The 22,404-nt window shown below is 49.9% G+C and overlaps 1 protein-coding gene across 6 annotated transcripts in view; it reads left to right on the top strand.

Moving 5' to 3' along the window:
• The window catches only part of TTLL6 (tubulin tyrosine ligase like 6), a 38,887-nt gene extending 17,697 nt beyond the window's left edge, over window positions 1-21,190 (top strand). For 4 of the 6 annotated variants that reach the window (XM_047845932.1, XM_047845936.1, XM_047845935.1 and 1 more), the window contains 8 exons: window positions 2,548-2,773; window positions 4,010-4,185; window positions 6,823-7,011; window positions 8,573-8,747; window positions 9,918-10,178; window positions 18,150-18,510; window positions 19,414-19,650; window positions 20,473-21,190. In XM_047845932.1, coding sequence (XP_047701888.1) covers window positions 2,548-2,773; window positions 4,010-4,185; window positions 6,823-7,011; window positions 8,573-8,747; window positions 9,918-10,178; window positions 18,150-18,510; window positions 19,414-19,640 — 1,615 coding nt within the window. In that variant the 3' untranslated portion in view covers window positions 19,641-19,650; window positions 20,473-21,190. The remainder of the gene's footprint in view (window positions 1-2,547; window positions 2,774-4,009; window positions 4,186-6,822; window positions 7,012-8,572; window positions 8,748-9,917; window positions 10,179-18,149; window positions 18,511-19,413; window positions 19,651-20,472) is intronic. The other 2 variants (XR_007149451.1, XM_047845933.1) reach the window with 2 other exon arrangements.
• The last annotated feature ends 1,214 nt before the right edge of the window (window positions 21,191-22,404 follow it).

Below are 22,404 nucleotides of genomic sequence, written 5' to 3'. Positions count from 1 at the left end.
GGAAGGTGTTTCGAGAGCGTGCAGGAGAGACCACAGTCACACAACTTTTATTATGGTATATTGTTATCATCGTTCTCTTTTATTTTTCCTTGTTGTTGTTCATCTCTCACTGTGCCTAATTTAGAAATTAAGCCTCATCACGGATGTGTCTGCAGAGGGGAGAGCATAGTACCTGCAGGGTCTGGTGCTCTCCACGGGTTCAGGCATCCCCTGGGGGTCTGGGAATGTATCCCCTGTGGATAACGGGGTGGCGGGGGGGGGGGACTTCTCTATTCATTACTGGAAAATGGTAGAGCCAGAGTAAAACTCCCGTGTCTACCCTGAACCCCTAGGCCATGGTCTGTGCTATTCGCTCCATGGGGTTCTACCAGGACGCTCTTTGGCTCATATTCCGTATACAGGCCTTGCTTGTTCCCACTTCTCCATCTTTGCTCAGCTCCAACCAAAACCATGGGGGAACATCCTCGAAGGCCCTTCGGGCTCGCTAAGCTTCCATACTGCCTTCTCCGATCTGGTTCTAGGTTCTGGTGCAGCCATATAACCACTGTGAAACCAGTCGTCTCTATGGGCCTCTGTTTCCTCATTTAATCAGATGAGAGGATTGGGTTCCATCTCTGAGGAGGCCCCACAACTGTCAGTGCTATGGGATCTGAGTCAAGCCACCCACCTTCCCGTTTCTGGACCCCCACCAACCTCTGGTCAACGTCAGCCATAGTCCGTAACTGCTCTGGGTTTGGTGCACATGTCTGTCTTGTGTCCTTGCTTGTACTTAAGTTCCCTGAGGGTTAGAGCGATGCCCTGGCCTTCTGGGCACCTCCCATGTTGCCAGGCAGAGTCCTTCTTTCCTTCTGTCCCTCCTTTGTCCTTCGCTCTTCTTCCTCTTCCCCGCCTTCGGAGGTGATCTGCTTCTGACGCTGACTGCCTTACCCGCCCCCAATTCCCCTGTCCCCAGCTTGAGGCCAACTGCACCTCCGGTAAGTCCCCCACCAGGTGCACACTCAGCAGGAACAGTGGAGGGGAAGACAGAACAATGGGAAACCTGGCAGGGCTCGGGGTGGGGGGGGGCAGAGACCAGGCCCTCTTCATCTTTCGAGGTGCCTGGCACATAGCTGGTGTGTTAAATTGAATTGGCTAACCACTGGGCATTATGAAATTACACGATAATGGATATTCATTGTGATGTGCCTGAGTCATCAAGAAGAGGTTACGCCATGATTTGCAACGTCTGTTATAAGAAGTGTATAATCTATTTGGGGAAGATTTATTTCCCAATTAGGCAAATTAAATACATTTTTTTTTTTTTTTTTTACACTTGAATGGATTGGCTTCAAGCGATCTGGAAAATTCATTTATGGGCAACACTTTATACCCTGACAATGGCGGGGGCGGGGGGGAGGTGGGCTTCTGTGTTCAGTGGCCTTTGCTAATCTGTCTTTACATGAATGCATCCTTGGTTGGTCGTTTCATATGTGGGTTGACTCCCCAAATGGTCCTTAGCTTCCCATGGCTGCGGGATCGTGAGTTTCGCATGTTCAGCAGACCCTCGGCAAATGTGCGTTGACTGACTGCCCCGCTTCCTCCTTTTTGGCCCCATTGGCTGGAGTCCCGTGAGCTCTTTGCACTGCCTTGTAGGCCCCTGTCTCTTGTCTTGTCTTCCCCTCTGCTCTTCCCACCCCTGTGTCTCTCCCTCACACATTCCCACTTCCCCTCTGTGTGCGCATGCGTGTGCATGTGAGCGGGTGGCTGTGTGTCCCCACCGCCGCCTCTTAGACCTGTCAGCTGTGCCCTTTCTCTGGACTGCCCAGTTCAGAGCTGACCAGAGCACCCCTTCAGACGTTTCCTCACGAACCTCTCCACACGGGGTAAACGTCCTCTGATCTGTGTAATAGGGTGACCAGCGGGTGACTGAGGGGTTTTCTGGGATGTGAGACTCTCAGTTCTAAAATCAGGACTGTCCTAGTTTGCCTGGGACAGTCGGTAACCCTCTCTGTGGCGGTGCCCTGGGGCTGCCTTTTCCCTGTGGATAGTCCTAAAGCAAAGTTTCTGTGAATCTAGTGTCCCCAGAAGCCCCTCAGATGGCTGGCGTGGGACCCAAGTATTGGTGTTCTTAGAAGGCTCCCTACGTGTTTCTAATGAACACCAAAGGCTGAGAAACCATTTGCCATCAAAGCCAAACCATAATGTAGGATGTTGGGTGGTTTCTTTTTTTTTTTTTTTTTGCACCCATTAAGCTTTCCACCCAGAATACCTTGTCCCTGCCCCGGCCTCACGGGTGTTTTCTGGGTCACAGTGAAAGTGCCCAAGCCAGGTCTTATGTGTCACTTTACTTGCACCCACTTCAGGGCCGCAGAGGCTTGAGGACTGTGGCCCTATATCTCCTGCAGGCCCCTTCTGAGCTGACACAACCCTGTTGTCGCCCTGCACCCCGGGCGTCCATCCCCGTTAACTCCCGGGACCTCTCCAGAAGTTTCTCGGTGCCAGCGTGAGATGGCCTTAGCTGACCAGAGGGGGGCCGCTTTTGCCTCACGGCCTGTGGTTTCCTTCCAGGAAGCTCTCCACCTTCAGCGTGTACATGGAGAGCCACGGCTACAACACGGAGCAGGTCTGGAGAGATATCGAGGACGTCATCATCAAGACGATCATCTCCGCCCACCCCATCATCAAGCATAACTACCACACCTGCTTCCCCAACCACACACTCAACAGCGCCTGCTTTGAAATCCTGGGCTTTGACATTTTGCTGGACCACAAACTCAAGCCCTGGCTGCTGGAGGTAGAGGGGTTGGGGCGAGGGGCGAACACTGGCCGCTCTTACTGGGGTCGGCGGGGGTCAGGCTCATGCCTTCATCCCCCCCGGCTCAGCCAGATCCTCGCAATCAAGCTCCCGGCCAAGCCAGTTCATCTGCCCGGGGCTTGCTGCCCGGGGCTGAGAAGTGGCCACCAGAGGGGGTAGACGGCCAGGGATTAGCGAATTCCTTGTGTCTTCTTGAAGTCCACCCAGAGCGGGGGTGGGGAAACCGTTGATCTCAGGCGCAGAAAGCCTCCAAAGACAGCTTTGTCTTTTGTAATAGAATCATCTCCCAGAGAGGGGGTGTGGTTCATCAGAACTGGGTGATGATATCCGAGATCAGACCGGAGCTGCCGGGCCTGGCTGTCGGGGGCTTGGGCCACTCGGTTCCAAGCACCAACAGAGAGTGGGCTGGTGTCTGTGGCCGCGGGAGTGGGTGGAGAGCCGCTCAACGAGTTTCCTGTCTCCCCCAGACCCATGGCAGGGTGCCCCGCAGCACGTTACGTAGGGCGTCTAAACAGGACGGACTTTTCCGCGAGCAGGAATGAGTTCTCTCCCCCTCAGTCCTGCTCAGGGTCCCGAATGCATCGCTCTGATTTCTTCCCCACCTCCCAGCCTGACCTTTTGGACTGGGTCTGGGTCAGCCAGACCCTCTGGCTGGTCTCCCAGCCAGACCCTTCCATCTGTCCTATGGGATGGCATGTACCTGAGAGAGCACGCACACCAGGGGGAGGGGAGACCAAAGACGGGGCACCCCTGATGCTTCTCGAGAGGAAAGGCCTGATGGGACGGGCGCCTGGGTGGCTCAGTCAGCTCAGCGTCAGACTTCTGCTCAGGTTGCGATCTTGTGGTCGGGGCTCGGGGGATGGAGCCCTGCACCGGGCTAGGCACAGTCAGTGAGGAGCCTGCTTGGGATTCTCTCTCCTCTCTCTGTCCCTCCCCTCCCCCGTCAGAATAAATAAACTTCTAAAAAATCATAAAAGAAAAAAAAAAAAGAGGAAAGGGCTGAAATATACGCTGGTTAAACCAGAGGATATTCTCCTTCCTCCTTTTCTCACTCTGGCTGCCGTGCGGACTCCCCCTCCCTGTCTCTCCCCCCTCACCTGGTAGCCAGGGCCCCAAGCTGGGCTGAGGCTGCTCCCTGGAGGTGGCATTTTGGCCTCACTCCCTGCCTCCGCTCTGGACAGCCCAGCCCTCCCCCTCCCCCCGGTGCCCTCACAGGTCAACCACTCTCCGAGCTTCTCCACCGACTCCTGGCTGGATAAAGAGGTGAAAGACAGTCTGCTATATGACACTTTGGTCCTGATCAACCTGGGAAGCTGTGACAAAAAGAAAGTCTTGGAGGAGGAGAGACAACGGGGGCGGTTCCTGCAAAAATGTCGTTCTCGGCAGACCAGGTACAGAGGTGCCCCGAGACCCTGGAGACCCCACTGTCTGTGACTTCCCTGCTCCCAGTAACACTGGCCTGGCCTGGTCTTCGACAGCCTACTGGTTATGTGGCCTTCCTGTCACTTCTCTGAGCCTCAGTGTTCTTTCTGTGAAATGGAGCCAGTGATACCTAAGTGGAATGAAATGAGATAAAGGTTCATCACAGTGCCTGGCACGATAGGGTGTGTTAGAGACCGTGAGGAGTCTTGCCTGCTGGGGGCAGGCAAAATGAGTGAAGGGGGTTAAAAGCTACAAACTTCCATTTATCAAATAAATAAGTCATGGGGATATGATGTAGGGCATGGCGACTATAATTAGTAAGACTGTATTGCATGTTTGAAAATTGCACAGAGTAGCTCCTGGGTGGCTCAGTCGGTTAAGCATCCGACTTCGGCTCAGGTCGTGATCTCACGGTTCGTGAGTTCAAGCCCCACGTCGGGCTCTGTGCTGACAGCTCAGAGCCTGGAGCCTGCTTCCGAGTCTGTGTTTCCCTCTCTCTCTCTCTCTGCCCCTCCCCTGCTCATGCTCTGTCTGTCAAAAATAAATAAAATAAACAAATACACAAAAATAAATAAACATTTTTTTAAGTTAAAAAAATAAAGAAAGTTGCTAAGAGAGTAGATCTTAAATGTTCTCATCACAAGAAAAACATTTTTGTTAACTGTATGGTGATAAATGTTAAGTAGACTTATCGTGGGGATCGTTTCATGATATATAACAATATTGAATTGTGTTGTACACCTGAGAAACGAACAGGGTGGTATATGTCAATGATACCTCAATTAAAGCAAGTAATTGCATTTAAAAAAAGAATCTTGTCCCGAGTTGGTGGGGAGGGAAGTCAATTCTAACAAATGATAATCCTATTTGGAAAATTAGCTTATATGTGCAGAAAGGGGCCTTTTGAACAGTTTTACTGTGAGCATTCTTTTTTTTTTTTTTTTTTTTTTTTTGTACTTTAAAATAAGAGTTTGGGGCACCTGGGTGGCTCAGTCGGTCAGGCGCCCGACTTTGGCTCAGGTCATGATCTCACAGTTTGTGAGTTCGAGTCCCGCGTCCGGCCCTGTGCTGACAGCTCGGAGCCCGGAGCCTGCTTCGGATTCTGTGCCTCCCTCTCTCTCTGCCTCTCCCCTGCTCACGCTCTGTCTCTCTCTGTCTCTCAAAAATAAATAAATGTTAAAAAAAAATTTTAAATAGGAGATTTAATTATAGACAGAACTATATCCTGGGTATGAGTTCATTAAATATAAGATGAAGATTCAGGGATCACCAATCCCCAAATTAAAACCATTCCTTCATTTTTGCTGAAAGACCCATTGGTCTGTCCTACCCCATGTTACCTGTTGGCAGGAGCGAGCACCCCCTGCTCCCCAAGTGGCAGCACCTGCCTTTAAACAGGGGCCTTCAGGGGCGCCTGGGTGGCTCAGTCGGTTGAGCGTCCGACTTCAGCTCAGGTCACGATCTCACGGACCGGGAGTTCGAGCCCCGCGTCGGGCTCTGGGCTGATGGCTCGGAGCCTTGAACCTGCTTCCGGTTCTGTCTCCCTTTCTTTCTGCCCCTCCCCCGTTCATGCTCTGTCTCTCTCTGTCTCAAAAATAAATAAACGTTAAAAAAAAATTAATTAAAAAAATAAATAAACAGGGGACTTCATTCTGCGGAGCGATTCTCGTGTCTGAAGAGTCTGAACTTGGTGGAAGAAATGCCTTTGTGGCTTTTCAGATCCCCCTGAAGCCCCTCTCCTCCCATGAGCAGAACCAACCCTTGGGGGGTGGGGGGTGGGCTTCTGACGCAGAGGCAATAGCATCTACTTTGTGACAGCACTGTGTTTCTCAGGGCACTTTTGCGGGTGCCCCGTCTTCCCTGTGAAGACAGGTGGGTAGCGGGGGGTGTTATATGGTCCTGTCGTTGGAGCTAAGGAGACCAAGCGTCTGGGAGGGAAACTGAGTTGCACGAGGTCGCCCCGCCGGGAAGTGACAGGTCTGGAGCCAAGAACCCAGGGAGTCTGCCGCTTGGGACTCCTCCTGGCTGCCTTCCACTGAGCCGGCTCTGTCTCAACTTCTCCAGGAGGAGGCAGCCTCCGTTAGGGAGGAGCCGGGGCTCTCTCCTGAATCATCCTCTTGGTCATGGCTTGGCCCCCGGATAAGCTCCGTGCTCTCGGTTTCCCTGCTGTAAAAGGGACTCATCATTCCTCCCTCTCTGACCTCCAGCTCCCCGAGGGGCTGTGAGGGAGAATGAGATCATCGCAGCTCATAAAAGCTCAGCCAAAGAAGCCCTCACATTTAGCAACCTCTCCAGAGGAGGGAAATCAGGGCTGCAAAGGGGGAGGTGGCCACAGTCCGCCTCCTCCCACCTGAGCCAAGGGGAAACTGGGATCTTGTATGACGAGAGACCTTGGTGAGCAGCCGGAAAGACTGTCCCAACCAGCGTTTAGTGCCTCATGACAACGGCTGTCCCGAGAGGGCTAGAATCAGTCCCGCACATTTATTTAGCAAATACGGGTTGACCGCCGTTGTGTGCGAGGCCTCCGCCTGGCCCCAGGTGACATGCAGCTTGGCACGTCCCTTCCTAGAAAATCTACAGCAGCCTTGCATTCTGTTCCCCAACAGGATCGAGGAGGTCAAGGGTTTCCAGGCTGTGTGGTTAGAGAAAACTGAGAAGTACGAGAAGGAAAACTGTGGAGGGTTCCGCCTGATTTATCCTACTCTGAATGCGGAGAAGTATGAGAAGTTTTTCCAGGGAAACAACTCTCTCTTCCAGAATACTGTTGCCTCCAGGGCTCGGGAGGTGTATGCCCGGTAGGAAGGCTCTGGGTGAGGTGGGTGGGTGTCGGGGGGGGGGGGGGGAGGGGGGGACATTATACTTGACCTTTAGGGTGACTGGCCCGGCACAGCGAGGAGGGTCTTTTATTTATTTACTTTTTTAATTCTTTAATGTTTATTTATTTTTGAGAGAGAGAGAGAGACAGCGTGAGCAGGGGAGGGGCAGAGAGAGAGAGGGAGCCACAGAGTCCAAAGTAGGCTCCAGGCTCTGAGCTGTCAGCGCAGAGCCCGATGTGGGGCTCGAACCCACAGACTGTGAGATCATGACCTGAGCTGAAGTCGGACACTTAACCGACTGAGCCACCCAGGAGCCCCCCCCCTTTTTTTTTTTTTAATTTTTTTTTTTCAACGTTTATTTATTTTTGGGACAGAGAGAGACAGAGCATGAACGGGGGAGGGGCAGAGAGAGAGGGAGACACAGAACCGGAGGCAGGCTCCAGGCTCTGGGCCATCATCAGCCCAGAGCCCGATGCGGGGCTCGAACTCACGGACCGCGAGATCGTGACCTGGCTGAAGTCGGACGCTTAACCGACTGAGCCACCCAGGAGCCCCCCCCCCTTTTTTTTTATAAAGTTTATCTATTTTTGAGAGAGAGTAAGAGGGCAAGTGGAGGAGGGGCAGAGAGAGAAGGAGAGAGAATCCCAAGCAGGCTCGGCGCTGTCCACACATGAGATCACGACCTGAGCCGGAATCAAGAGTTGGACGCTTAACTGACTTAGCCACCCAGGCGCCCCACGAGAAGGGTCTTTGAGCTTCAGTCCCCAACCTGGGAGTTGCCAGGGATATATTTGCTTTGGTCTCACAAGGACCAGGAATGCTAAGATACCCCGGTGTGGGGCGTTAAGTGGATATGTGGCTGTTTCTAGAAACTCGTCCCTGAGAGAGGCACCCTCACCCCTCTCCAGAAACCCCAGTCCCTCAGAACTCCTGAATCCCCACAGGTAGGAAACCTAAGAGCTGGAAGGGACTCATCCTGTCCCGTCTAATCCCTACCCATCACTCATTTTATGGAAGGGGAGATCAGAGCCCAGAAGGGGTCACATAGCAGGTGATGGCAAAAAAGAAATCGGAATCTCTGTCTCCTGACCCGGGTGACCGAGTTAGTCCCACTACGTCATTGGCCAGAGAGGTGTAGTGGTCCAACACGGGGGGCCCCTTGGTTTGGCCGCCTACCCCGACCCTCTTCCCGGCACCTGCCACGCGTGGCCCGCTGGGAAGTGGAGACAGAGACAAGGGGGTGGAGCCTCGTAGAGCCACTTGCTTTGCGTGTCTCCCTGGATGCCGTTCCCCAGGCTGGGAATGGTCTGGTGGGAGGAATGCCTCCCCCCCCTCCCCCCCCCCCCCCCCCCCCCCCCCCCCCCCCCGCCTCCTGCTCTGTGCCCTGCAATGTCATGGATGCAGGCCGGACACGCTGGGGGAAGGACATGTGGAGCATTGCCCTACTTTGCCGAGTCTCATCGCCCCCCCTCGGGGGACAATAGCCCGCATTTGCAGCCCACCCCTCACCTCCCTGACGCTCGCTGTTCCTCACGGACAGGCAGCTGATCCAGGAGCTGAGACTCAAACAGGAGAAAAAATCCTTCCAAACGAAAGAGAAGAAGGCAGAGACGCAGGGGGAGTCGGCCGGCGAGCGAGCGAGGGGCAAGACCGTGAGGAGCTGGCCACAGAAACCACAGCAGGAACACAAGGCCACGGCCCCCGTCTCCAGACAAGTAAACCCGGCGGGGAGGGGCGCCCGTGTGCCCAGCGCCCTTCCTCGGCTGGGGCCGGTCCGTGGGGGGCTGCTGAGGAGGCCCCTGCTCAGAGCCCTGACGCACTGAACTGCACGGAGGGCTGGGCCCCAGGAGGCGGGGGGGAGCCTGGAAGTCACAAGGAGCCCGGCGTCCTTCAGACGCTCACCAGCCCTCCAGTGGGAGTGAAAGCAGCCAGGAGGCCAGGCACGGTCCCCATGTAGGCCGCGGGCTCCGGGCCCACTTGTACTCATAGGTCCTACCTCCAGCTTGGGTTGGAACGCTCGCCTCCAGCAGGCCAGGGGCACAGCTGGGGTGGGGGTGGGGGTGGGGCGCAGAGAAGAGCCTTAGGGACGCAGGACCCTCCCCATTACATGGGGTGACTGACCACAGCTGGGTCCTTCCAGCCTGCCCGCTGCTCAGAGTGTGTGGCCCAGCCCCGGCCTGTGGGCCAGCTGTCCCGTTGTCCTACCGTCTGAATCTTTGGATTCCCCCTCTCTGCCACACTGTCTCTTCTGGCTCGGTGGAAGGACTCACGCTGGCTTTTTGGACCATCTCCTTTTTCTCCAACACTCGCCTGAAGGGGCAAGATTAGAGCAGGATCTTTTTTTTTTTTTTTTTTTCCTATGTTTTTTATAACTTTGTTAGGGTCGTAGGCCCTTTGAGAATCTGATAAAAGCTATGGAACCTCTTGCCAGAAAATATATAAAGGTACAGTTTTAAAACTGCAGTCTTTGGGGCGCCTGGGTGGCTCAGTCGGTTAAGCGGCCAACTTCGGCTCAGGTCACGATCTCGCGGTCCGGGAGTTCAAGCCCCGCGTCGGGCTCTGTGCCGACCGCTCAGAGCCTGGAGCCTGTTTCCGATTCTGTGTCTCCCTCTCTCTCTGCCCCTCCCCCGTTCATGCTCTGTCTCTCTCTGTCTCAAAAATTAATAAATGTTAAAAAGAAAATTAAAACAAAACAAACTGCAGTCTTAAGTGGCTCAGAGATGCCATGAAACTATCCATGAGCCCTCTAGAACCACGGATTAGAGACACTTTGGGACCAATTGCTTTCCTTCTCTTCTCCTTGGCACCTACCCTGGGTGCAGATGCATCTGGAAATGGACACAGCTGGGTTCCCACGGGCCGTGTTTGGTTTCCTCCCTTCCCAGAATCTCCAGCCATTGACGTTAGTGTCCTGCACACCTGAGTTGCTCTTGAGTGTCAGAGATGCAAAGACAAATGAGACAGACAGCAGCCTCGCCCCGGAGGCCCCCACAAAAGAGGCCGGCCCTGCACGGCGGCACACCTCTGCACCTGACCTGAGGCACTCGAGCCTTCTCGGCTGCCCGGGGCTGGAGCTCGGTAACCCCCTCTCCAGAATCAAGGAGGTCAAGTCCGCCTCCGCAGTGAACATATTCACCAGCACTGAGGTGAGTGGAGTCCTCTACCTCCCCAGAGGGCTGAGCTCAGGGGGCGGTGGTAGGAGGAGTCTTGCTTTCTGGTGCCTTCTCTACCCCTGAGTCCTCACTGTCTGTCTCTGAGTGAGCCGCTCAAGCCTCGATTTCCCCACCTGGGAAGCCCGAGTTGTGGAATAGCATTACCTGCTAGGAGAACGGACCCTTACTTCTAGGGCTTTTCAAATGTTAATCATAGGCCCACCAAACGCTGGGTCACGACTGTACTCTAACTATTGGAAAATCTTCAGCGCTGTTGGGCCTCAGCTCGGTCCAAGTGCTTTTCAAGTTTCTAACCATAGCCCACAGTAGAAATCCATTTTATTTCATCCGTACGTAGACACACACTGAAAAAAAACTTTCCAGAAAAGTGCTTGGGGGGGTTCCTGGCTGGCTAAGTCGGGGGAGCAAGCGACTCTTGATCTTGGGGTTGTAAGTTCGAGCCCCATGTAGGGTGGGGAGATCACTTAAAAGTAAAATCTTAAGGGGCGCCTGGGTGGCTCTGTCGGTTGGGCGTCTGACTTCGCCTCAGGTCATGATCTCGCGGTTTGTGAGTTCGAGGCCCGCGTCGGGCTCTGTGCCGACAGCTCAGAGCCTGGAGCTTGCTTCGGATTCTGTGTCTCCCTCTCTCCGCCCCTCCCTTGTGCATGCTCTGTCTCTCTCTCAAAAATAAACATTAAAGGGGCGCCTGGGTGGCTCAGCCGGTAGAGCGTCCGACTTCGGCTCAGGTCATGATCTCGAGGTCCGTGAGTTCGAGCCCCACGTCAGGCTCTGTGCCGACAGCTCAAAGCCTGGAGCCTGTTTCACATTCTGTGTCTCCCTCTCTCTCTCTGACCCTCCCCTGTTCATGCTCTGTCTCTCTCTGTCTCAAAAATAAATAAACGTTAAGAAAAAAAATTTAAAAAAAACGTTAAAAAAATTTTTTAAAGGTTAAGATGGTAAATCTTGTGTGTGTGTGTGTGTGTGTGTGTGTGTGTGTGTTTATTTTACTGCAATAAAAAAATAAGAATAAAGAGTATGCATTGGGATCTGGCTGCCTCTGTTTGGATACTTGGATCCTAGAGTCTCCTATATGACTTCTGTCTAGTCACTCTTATCTCCCTAAGCCTTAGATTACTCATTGAGAAAAATGGTCATTTAATAATAATAACTACAGAGGATTACTTTGAGTGTTAAATGAAAGAATTGACGAAAATGTTTAGGGGCACCTGGGTGGCTCAGTCAGTTAAGTGTCCGGGTCTTGATTTGGGCTCGGGTCATGATCTCGTGGTTCATGGGATCCAGCCCCACATCGGGCTCTGAGCTGACCGCACGGTCCCTGCTTGGGATTCTCTCTTTTCCCTCCCTCTCTTTCTGTCCCTCGCCAACTTGCACGAGTGCTCTTGCGTGCATGTTCTCTCTCTCAAAAAAAATAAACTTAAAAAAAAAAAAAAGGAAAAAGAGGTTTAGAGTGGTGCCTGGTGCACAGGACTCTGGAAGCATTAGCTATTTTTTCAATATTCGTGTGACTTCTTAAGACTGCCTCTGTTCTCTTCTCATTAATTAATTAATGACTAATTAATTAATTAAGACTTAAAGCGGTACTGCTTAACTCTAAAGAGGTTTTCAAAAAATAAGGCAACAACATTTTATTGTCTTTTTTTTTCTTTTTTGGATTTCATATGCAGAGGGCTGGTTCAGTAAAAATCCTTGGTTCATTCAAAGCCTTTGTGCCTTTCATTTACTTATTTTTTTCCTCTTATCTCTATGCTTATCCACCATGTTTGGTTAGTGTGTTTCCTGGCAAAGTAGAGATTTTTTTAATGTTTATTTTTGAGAGAGAGACAGAGTGTGAGCAGGTGAGGGACAAAGAGAGAGGGAGACACAGAATCCGAAGCAGGCTCCAGGCTCTGAGCGGTCAGCATAGAGCCCGACGCAGGGCTCGAACCCGTGAACCGCGAGATCATGACCTGAGCTGAAGTCAATGCTTAACCCACTGAGCCACCCAGATGCCCCAGTAGAGATTTCTTTTTTTTTTTTTAATGCATGCACTTAAACTTTATTTAAATGTGATTGGGTTATTTATCTCATTCTATGACCCAGTCTTTTTCTTGTTGAGCCCTGTTTTTTTTTTCTTTTTTTTTTTCTTTAAAAAAAAATTTTTTTTTTCAACATTTATTTACTTTTGGGACAGAGAGAGACAGAGCATGAACGGGGGAGGGGCAGAGAGAGAGGGAGACACAGAATCGGAAACAGGCTCCAGGCTCTGAGCCATCAGCCCAGAGCCTGACGCAGGGCTCGAACTCCCGGACCTCGAGATCGTGACCCGGCTGAAGTCGGACGCTCAACCGACTGCGCCACCCAGGCGCCCCTCTTTTCTTTTTTTAAGGTTAAATTTGGGTGCATTGAAATGCTCAAAAATTTTTGAAAAGTTTATGTACTTAAGTAATCTCTCCACCCAATGTGAGGCTTGCACTTGAATCCAGAGTCACATGCTGTTCTGACTGAGCCAGCCAGCCACCCTGAAATGTTCAAATCTTAACTGTACGATTCTGACAAATAAACACATCTATGTAATCTCTATCCCTGTCACAGTGTAGAAGTTTCTGACATCTCCAGAAAATTCCCTCCTGCCCTTTTCCTGGCAATTGTCCCCCTCCCCTCCCCCCCCTTCCCTGTGTCCGTCATTCAAGAACAAGGGATCCTGACCCTGGCTTTTTTGACCTTGGACTATTTTGCCTATTCTAGAATCTTACATAAATGGAATAAAATAGTACATATTCTTCTGTGTCTGTCTTCTTTAGCTGAATATTATATCTGAGATCCATTCATGTTGTTGGGTCTATCAATAGTTGGTTCTTCATTGCTGAATTATAATCTATTGTACAAATCTACTGCAGTTTATCATTCTCCTGTTGATGGACATGTGGGTTGTTCCCAGTTTTTATTTTTTTATTGCTACTGTGATTAAAGTTTCTATGAACATTGCTGTACAAGTCTTTGTGGACATATGTTTTCATTTCCCTTGGGTAACTACCTAGAAGAAGTTTGCTAGGTCAAAGGGTAGATCTGTGTCGAACTTTATAAGAAACTCCAAAATCTTTATTTAAAGTGATTGTATCATTTGTACATTTCCACTGACAATGAATGAGAGTTCCATTTGTCCCTCTGTCCACATTTGGGGTTATCTGCTTTTTAAATTTCAGCTACTCTACTGGCTATTTGTGATTTCACTTTGTAATTTTAATTTGCAGTTCCCTGGTCGTTAACTGTTTTGAGACTTTGTCAGGTACATGTTGGTCATTCGTATTATCTTTCTTTGTGAAGAGTCTGTCAAGTTTTTGCTTCCCTCTTTTTTAAAAGTTAGGATTTTTTATCTTTTTCTTATTGACTTGTAGGAATTCTTTGTATATCCTGGAAACCTGCTTATTCTTTTTCTTTCCTTTTTTTTTAAGTTTTTTTTTTTCTTAATCTTTATTTTTGAGAGAGAGAGAGGGACAGAGCACGAGCAGGGGAGGGGCAGAGAGAGAGGGAGACACAGAATCCGAAGCAGGCTCCAGGCTCTGAGCTGTCAGCACAAGCCTGAATTGGGGCTCAAACTCACGAACTGCGATATCATAACCTGAGCCGAAGTCGGACACTTAGCTGACTGAGCCCCCCAGGGGCCCCATGGCTTCTTTTTCTTACTAGTGCCTTTGATTAGTGAAAATTTTTAATTTTGATGAAGTTTATCAATTTTTCTCTTATTGCTTTCTGTGTCCTATTTAAGAAATTTCATATACTTCCAGGTCATAGAAGATGTTCTCTTCGTTTTTTCCTGAAAGCTTTATAGCTTTAGCTTTGTGTATAGGTCCATGGTCCATTTCAAATTAATTTTGGGGTATGCTTGGTGATGGGAACCAGGGTTTGTTTTTCCCATATGTGTTGCTACTTTGAACACTATTTTAAAAAAATTTTTTAAAAGACTTTTTTTTTTTTTGAGAGAGAGAGAAAGAGAGCAGGCAGGGGAGGGACAGAGGAAGAAGGAGAGAGAGAATCTTAAGCACCCTCCATGCCCAATGTGCAGCCTGATGTGGGACTTGATCTCATGACCGTGAGATCATGACCTGAGCCGAAATCAAGAGTCAGACGCTTAACCAACTGAACCACTCAGGCACCCCTCTAACACTGTTTATTGAAAAGACTTTCCAGGGCGCCTGGGTGGCGCAGTCGGTTAAGCGTCCGACTTCAGCCGGGTCACGATCTCGCGGTCCGTGAGTTCGAGCCCCGCGTCGGGCTCTGGGCTGATGGCTCAGAGCCTGGAGCCTGTTTCCGATTCTGTGTCTCCCTCTCTCTCTGCCCCTCCCCCGTTCATGCTCTGTCTCTCTCTGTCCCAAAAATAAATAAACGTTGAAAAAAAAAATTAAAAAAAAAAAAAAAAGAAAAGACTTTCCTGTGGGGCGGCTGCGTGGCTCAGTCGGTTAAGCATCTGACTTCGGCTCAGGTCATGATTTCCCCATTCGTGGATTCGAGCCCCGTGTCAGGCTCTGTGCTCTTTTATTAGGCACACGTTTGCAATTATTTTGTCTTTTTGGTATATTGACCCTTTTTTCAATCATGAAATGATAAAATCCTCCTTATCCCAGATAATACTCCTTGTGTAAGGATCTATTTTGTTTGACATTAATATAACCACTTCAGCTGATTATGGTTAGTATTTGCATGGTATACCTTTTTATTCTCAACATTTTTTTCTCATTATATTTAAAGAGGATCTCTTATAGGCAGACGTAAGTGGATCTTGCTTTTTAAAATTTTTTAAGGTTTATTCATTTTCCAGAGACAGAGACATAGTGTGAGTGGGGGAGGGGCAGAGAGAGAGAGGGAGACAGAATCTGAAGCAGGGTCTGAGCTGTAAGTACAGAGCCCTGTGCTGGGCTCGAACTCACGGACCATGAGATCATGACCTGAGCTGCAGTCAAGACGTTTAACTGACTGAGCTACCCAGGCGCCCTGGATCTCATTTTTTTTTTTATCCGGTATAATAACCTCTGCTTTCTAATTAGGGCATTTACTCCATTTTCATTTAATACAGCTATTAATACCATTGAATTTAGAGCTGAATTTTTGTTGTTTGTTTCCTATTCATCTCTTCTGTTTTTGCTTTTTTCCTTGTGTTCCTCCTTTTCTGCCTTCTTTTGGGCTAGTCGAAAATTGAATTTTTGTGGGCTGCCTGGGTGACTCAGTCAGTTGGACATCCTACTCTTGGTTTTGGCTCAGGTCATGATCTCATGGTTTGTGAGTTGGAGCCCTGTGTCAAGCTCTGTGCTGACAGCATGGAGCCTGCTTGGGATTCTCTCTCTCTCTCTCTCTCTCTCTCTCTCCCCCTCTCTCTCTGCTGCTCCATCATGCTTTCTCTCTCTCTCAAAAACAAATGAACTTAAAACAAATAAAGGTTTTCTTTAAAAAACTGAATATTTATGGGACGCCTGGATGGCTCAGTCGGTTGAGTGTCTGACTTCGGCTCAGGTCATGATCTCGCAGTTCATGAGTTCGAGCCCCGCGTCGGGTTCTGTGCTGACTGCTCAGAGCCTGGAGGCTGCTTTGGATTCTGTGTCTCATTCTCACTCTGCCCCTCCCCAGCTTGTGCTCTGTCTCTCTCCCTCTCAAAAAGAAACATCCAAAAAAAAAAAAAAAATAAAATTAAAACCCTGAATATTTGTTAGTTTTAATTCATTCATTTAGTTAGTGATAATTTTTGCATTTTTTTAGTGGTTGTTCTAAGGATTGCAAAATGCATCTCCAGCCTGTCAGAATCTACTTAAGAGGTAATGGATTTCATTCTGAATATAGGAAAATTATTCCCTCTTTTGTGCTAATGTACATTATAAATCCCACAACACGGTGTTATAAATTTTGCTTTTTTTAGCTTTACTTTTTTAATTAATTTTTTATTATTTTTTAATGTTTATTTACTTTTTTTATGTTTTTGCTTATTTTTGAGAGAGAGAGAGAGAGAGAGAGAGAGAGAGAGAAAGACAACGTGAGCAGTGGAGGGGCAGAGAGAGAGGGAGACACAGAATCCGAAGCAGGCTCCAGGCTCTGAGCTGTCAGCACAGAGCCCGATGCGGGGCTCAAACTCACAAACCGCGAGATCATGACCTGAGCCGAAGTCAGATGCTTAACTGACTGAGCCACCCAGGTGCCCCTAAACTTTATTTTTAAGTAATCCCTACCCCCACTGTGGGGCTTGAACTCAACCCTGAGATTAAGAGTTCCATGCTCCGATCACCTGGGTGGCTCAGTTGGTTAAGTGTCTGACTTCACCTCAGGTCATGATCTCATGGTTTGTGAGTTCGAGCCCTGCATTGGGCTCTGAGCTGACAGCTCAGAACCTGGAGCCTGCTTCAGATTCTGTGTCTCCCCATCTCACTACCCCTCCCCTGCTCATTCTCTGTGTCTCTGTGTCTCTCACTAAAAAATAAACGTTTAGGGGCTCCTGGGTGGCTCAGTCGGTTAAGCAGCCGACTTTGGCTCAGGTCATGATCTCGCGGTCCGTGAGTTTGAGCCCTGCGTCGGGCTCTGTGCTGACCGCTCAGAGCCTGGAGCCTGTTTCAGATTCTGTGTCTACCTCTCTCTCTGACCCCACCCTCCCCGTTCATGCTTTCTCTCTCTCTGTCTCAAAAATAAATAAACATTAAAAAAATTTTTTTAAATAAATAAACGTTTACAAATTAAAAAAAAAAAGAGTTCCATGCTCCACTGACTGAGCCAGCCAAGCGCCCCTAAATTTTGCTTTAAACAGTCATAATATTTAAAAGAATTAAGAGGAAAGACTTAAAAAACAAAGTTCCATTATCTTCCCATCTTCTTTTTCTTTTTTTAATGAGAAGTCAACGGTATCCATAATATTGTCTGCTGTATATAATGCATATACATTTTTCTCTGGCTGTTCCCTTTATCTCCAGATTTCAGCTCTTTGTGATGTCTATGGGTATCATTTCCTTTTGGAAGAGTTTCTTTTTTTTCTTTTTTTTTTTAAAGAAATCTCCACCCCCAGTGTGGGGCTTGAACTCACAACCTCGAGATCAAGAGTCGCGTGCTCTTCTGACTGAGCCAGCCAGGCGCCCCCATCTGGATGCCATTTTATTCGTATTCGTTCTACTTAGGAGTCTTGAGCTTATTGGTCTTGTAAATTGCTGTCTTTCACCAGGTTCCAGAAGTTTACGGCTACTAGTTCTTCAAATGTTTCTTCTGCCTTATTTCATTCCTCTCTATTTTACTGCCTCTATGACCACTCTAGGTACCTCAGAGAAGAAGAATCATACAACACTTATACTGTTGTGTTGGACTTATTTTGCTTAGCATCACATTTTCAAAGTCCACGCATGTTGCAACATATATCAGAATTTCTTTCCTTTTTAAGGCTGAATAGTATTCCATTGGATGCATGTGCCACATTCTGTTTCTTCTTTCCTCTGTTGGTGGACAAATGGGTTATGTCCACCTTTTGGCTATTGTGAATAATGTTGCTGGGAACACTGGCGTATACACTTTTTTTGAAAAGGAGCTATCTAATAACTCATTCGGTATGTATACCTAGAAGCAGAAATGCTGAGTCGTAGTGCATTTGTAACCTTACTAACTGTTTCTAGATGGTTCACCAAAATGGCCGTACCAGTCTACCTTCTCATCAGCAGTGCCTGAGTGTCCCTGAATACCTATTTTTCGGATGAGCAATCTCGAGTGTTTAAAATCTCTCGTGTATTAAAAACAATAACAACAAAGAAAGTTCTGTGGACACCCCCCACCCCCCCCCACCCCCGGATCCTCTGCTCTAATGTTTGTTTAACCAATTCCTGGTGAGGAAACCATTTGACTTAATCTTTCTTGCTGCTGATGAGCTTGGCTTACTTTGTTGGAATCCAGAAGGCATAGGAAGGAGCCCTAGGCTTCGACAATCTCATTTTGGGCTATTTTCTCTTCCAGCCCTTAACCTCAGTGGAAACCTCCCCAGATTCCACCACCCAGGACTCAGACTCCCCAGAGTCTCTGCCTAGCATGACCGTGAAAACCAGCTCTGAGTACAGTAGCCCCAAGACGGTCTCCTTGAAATACAGGCAGCACCACATCTCCCAGCACCTCCTCCAGGGGAAAATCTCGAAAATTTCTCTGCCGACAAATTCCCAGAGCTTCTTAGGAAATCTGAACCAGAGCTGGGCTTCGCGGAAGAGTGACGCGAGGAAGCAGAGTCTGATGTCTGAGCTATTCACCAAGGTTCCCCTGAGGGAGAAGCTCTCCCTGTTCCCAGCTCAGGACAACCCAAAGCTGGTGCTGAGTAACAAGTCACGTGAGTGCCAGCACGAATGGCATGTGCCAAGGGCCTAGGGGGTGGAGCCACCAACGGAACCAGTCCTCATCTTTGAGGAGTGGCCATTCTGGGGTGGGGGATGCAGCCCCTGCCCTCAGGCAGATGGGAGACCCCAGCCTGATGGTGGAGACATAAGCCATGTCCTTAAGGAGTCTCTAGTCTTACCAGAAACACAAAAAAAGGCAAAAAAAAAAAAAAAAGAATTTTTCTTTTAAATGTTCATTTATTTATTTTGAGAGAGGGACAGAGAGGGAGGGAGAATGCGAGCGGGGGAGGGGAAGAGAGAGAAGAGAGAGAGAGACCCCCATGAACTGTGAGATCATGACCTGAGCTGAAATCAAGAGTCTGATGCTTAACCTAAGACTGAGCCACCCAGTGCCCTGAGATCTTTTTTTCTCCTTTTAATGTCTTATTTATTTTTGAGAGAGAGAGAGAGAGAGAGAGAGAGAGCAAGCGGGGGAGGGGCAGAGAGAGAGGGAGACCAAGGATCTGTCTGGGCTGACAGCAAGGAGCTCGATGAGGGGGCTCGAACTCGAACTCGTGAACCGAGAGCTCATGACCTAGAGCTGAAGCCGGATGCTCAACCCACTGAGCCACCCAGGTGCCCCGCTCCCCCCTCCCCCCCCCCCCATAGAATGCTTTTGACAAGTACCCTGTTCAATTTCCTGCTTCTCATTCAAATGAGCTGCATCCAGCCGAGTCACAGGGTATTGGGGGAGGGGCATTCAGTCTGGCAACAGGAAGAGAAACTACTTGGAGGAGAGGAGCAGTGGCTGATTCGGATTGAGGAACCTCAGGCGGTTTGAGGCCAGGGGACCCTAGTGGGAGGTGTGCCGAGTCCAGCGGCACACGTTGATGATGCCAATGACTTTGCCTTTCCAGAAAACCACTCCCTGCCCTGGGAGTGCTGCTGGGGCGGCCAAAGCTCTGGCAGGAAGAGGCGGCTGCACGTGTCCTCCCTTGTCCTCCTGCACCATCGTCCGAGCTACAATGTTTCTCTGAAGGATCTGCTGGTGGTCGCCACCCCAGCCCGACTGGATCCGAGGCCTGGCCGAAGCCACGGGGGAAGCGTACACTCACTGCCCGATCGCTGGCCCAAGAGGATGTGAGCGGAGCTAGGTAGGTCCGCCCATATTCCCTTCGCGTGCTTGCTGATTGGCGGGCACCACAGGTACGTATTTCTGGAATGTCGGATGGGCAGGTGGATGGCTGGAGCGATAAAAGACACACGTACTAGAGCAGAGGTCCGAGTTCTGGGGCTTTCTTTGGTCAGTGTCATACCCTCCACACGTCAAGGCGATGCACCATATCTCACGTGATCCTCAGGTCACATGCTGCGAGGTTGGCACTAAGACATCATTACTTTGTCCTCAACTTGCAGATGAAGAGAATCAAGGTTTGGGGGCATTAGACGACCCGCCCAACCTCACACAAGTGATGGGTTCTGGACAAATAACCCCGTGTTTCTTCCTCTCTACCGCTCTGCTGTGAACGTAGAGCCCATCTTGACCCATGGGAAGAAAGGAGCCCTGCCGTGTTTCTACTTAAATCACTATGATCTCATCATCTTGCCTCCGGAGCCACTTTCACGGTGGATGGGTCACTGAGTCGAGGCCTTCAGAGGTGTCAACCCTTGAGTTTTTGGGAGATATGTAGCCCCTTGTGTAGATTTTAAGATGATTAAGAGCGGGGCGCCTGGGTGGCTCAGTCAGCTGAGCGTCCGACTTTGGCTCAGGTCATGATCTCACAATCCGTGAGTTCGAGCCCCGCGTGGGGGTCGGGCTCTGTGCTGACAGCTCAGAGCGTGGAGCCCGTTTCTGATTCTGTGTCTGTCTCTCTCTCTCACCCTCCCCTGCTCACTCTCTGTCTCAAAAAAAAAAAAAAAAAAAAAAAAAAAGTTAAAGGAAATATATATATATCTTTTTTTTTTTTTTTTTCCAGAATGAGACCGGATCTCTGCCATTGTTTCTCTTTCCACGTCGTATTCCCAGGAAATGATTTATCTTTTCTTAAAGTGTCTACAACGTCCATAGGATCAACGGAAAGTTTTATTTCCTCATCTAGATATCCTGGTCTCACAACTGCCTCCCATTAACATCACTGGGCCAACAGCCTTGCCTTTTGTGCCCTCCCAGTTAGCTTCCGGTGCTGAAGGACCGTGACTTATGAGAAGTATTGGAGCTGCCCCAGGAGCCACCCCCAGCTGCCCCCACCAGTGGCATTCCTACGGGTCCCTCAGATGGCATCGTCATCCAGAACACTCCCCCCCCCCCCCCCCCCCCAGGTAGAGCAGTGTGAAGGGAGGCATGTTTCAGCGAAGGACTCAAAGCTTCCAGGGACGCAAAGCCCCCAGTCCACCAACAGGCCTGTGTCAGTTGGCTTTCAACCTCGAAGAGAAAAGATAGAGAAAGGGCCAGGCCTGAATGGAGAATTCTGAGCCCTGAATGGAGAATTCTGAGCCCTGAGACCAGACCTCCTCCCACCCCAGCCACCTCTGTGCCCAAACACCTTTGTGCCACCTCCCTCACCGGCCCACATCGATCCTGCTGACGGAGAAAGAAGTGAGGCGAGAGTGCCCAGCGTGCAATGTTTCTTCCGTCAACCTGCAGAAATGACGCATCTTCCCTTCAAGTGTACATTAATAAATTGCCACGCTCAATGCCAGGGTGGTGAGCCTGATCCAGAGGGGGGATGGGAAGGGGGAAAGGGGGAAGGGGGAGAGATCGTTCCCGCAAGCAACTCCTTGGTAAGAAAGCTCCAAATTCACTGAAAATGCATCAGGAGCCTTTGAAGAATCTCTTTGGATGAATGGTAGGCCCTGCCCTCCTTGCTGGGAGGCTAGTGCCCAAGGTGGCCCTTTGCGCAGGGGGCGGGGGGCACGGTGGCTGCCGTGTGCCTGTCCAGCATCAGTTCTGGCTAGACTCCGGGTGTAACATTTCATTCTGCTGGTTCATTCTCTACCCTCTCCAGGAATGTGATCCAAGATTTTGCCCCTCTTGTTCTTCCTGAGTGAGAGCCCAGGAATGAGGAGCTTTGGAGGCGGGGCGGGGGAAGAAGGGTGAGGTCCCAAGTCAAGAATCTGCCTCCCAATGTTGATGCAGCTCTGCTTTTTGAATTCCTACTGGCACGAATTTCTGGCCTCAAGGATGCCGGGGGTTCTGGGATACTTGAAGCGCACACAGCTCTCCTCACTCAGTTACCCAAAGGAGTGAATGGAGAAGCCATTTGGGTCCGGCTGTGAAGGACACACATGCACAACACCTTCATCCCCGCCTAGGCGCCTGGCGGGCTCACTCAGAAGAGCATGCGACTCTTGATCTCGGGGTTGTGAGCTTGAGCCCCACATTGGGCACAGAGATTATTGAAAAAAAGATTAAACCCCCTTGGCCCGCCTTTCCCCAATACCATTGAGGACCCTCCAAGTAGACGGGCTCAAGGCCAATTTTCCCATTGTCAATTTTCAGGCTATACGGATCACAGCCTGGCCCACACAAACGATGTAAGCTTTGCTGAAATAGGGCTTTCTGGAACGTCTACAATCTCTCCCCTTTTCTCCCTAGTCACCAGCCCCAGCCAGTCAAGGTTCCTGAGCTGATAAAAAGGAAGTCTTTTAAGGAGGTGAAGTCAGAACGATTTGTCCTTCTAGGGGACGATTTGGTGCCCGCACCTTTGATCCCAGGAACGGGCTCAACTTCATGGGCGTGCAGTCTGTGTTGTCTCACGTGGCCTTGCACTTGGTTAGATGCTCTGTTGTCACCCTCTTGAAATTCTATTTTTTTTTAATTTTTTTTAACGTTTATTTTTGAGACAGAGAGAGACAGAGCATGAACGGGGGAGGGGCAGAGAGAGAGGGAGACACAGAATCGGAAACAG

This window comes from Prionailurus viverrinus, unplaced genomic scaffold, assembly GCF_022837055.1.
Source record: "Prionailurus viverrinus isolate Anna unplaced genomic scaffold, UM_Priviv_1.0 scaffold_35, whole genome shotgun sequence".
Taxonomy (NCBI): Eukaryota; Metazoa; Chordata; class Mammalia; order Carnivora; family Felidae; genus Prionailurus; species Prionailurus viverrinus.
Note: the sequence above shows the minus strand (reverse complement) of the source record. Positions and strands in the feature narration are given on the sequence as shown.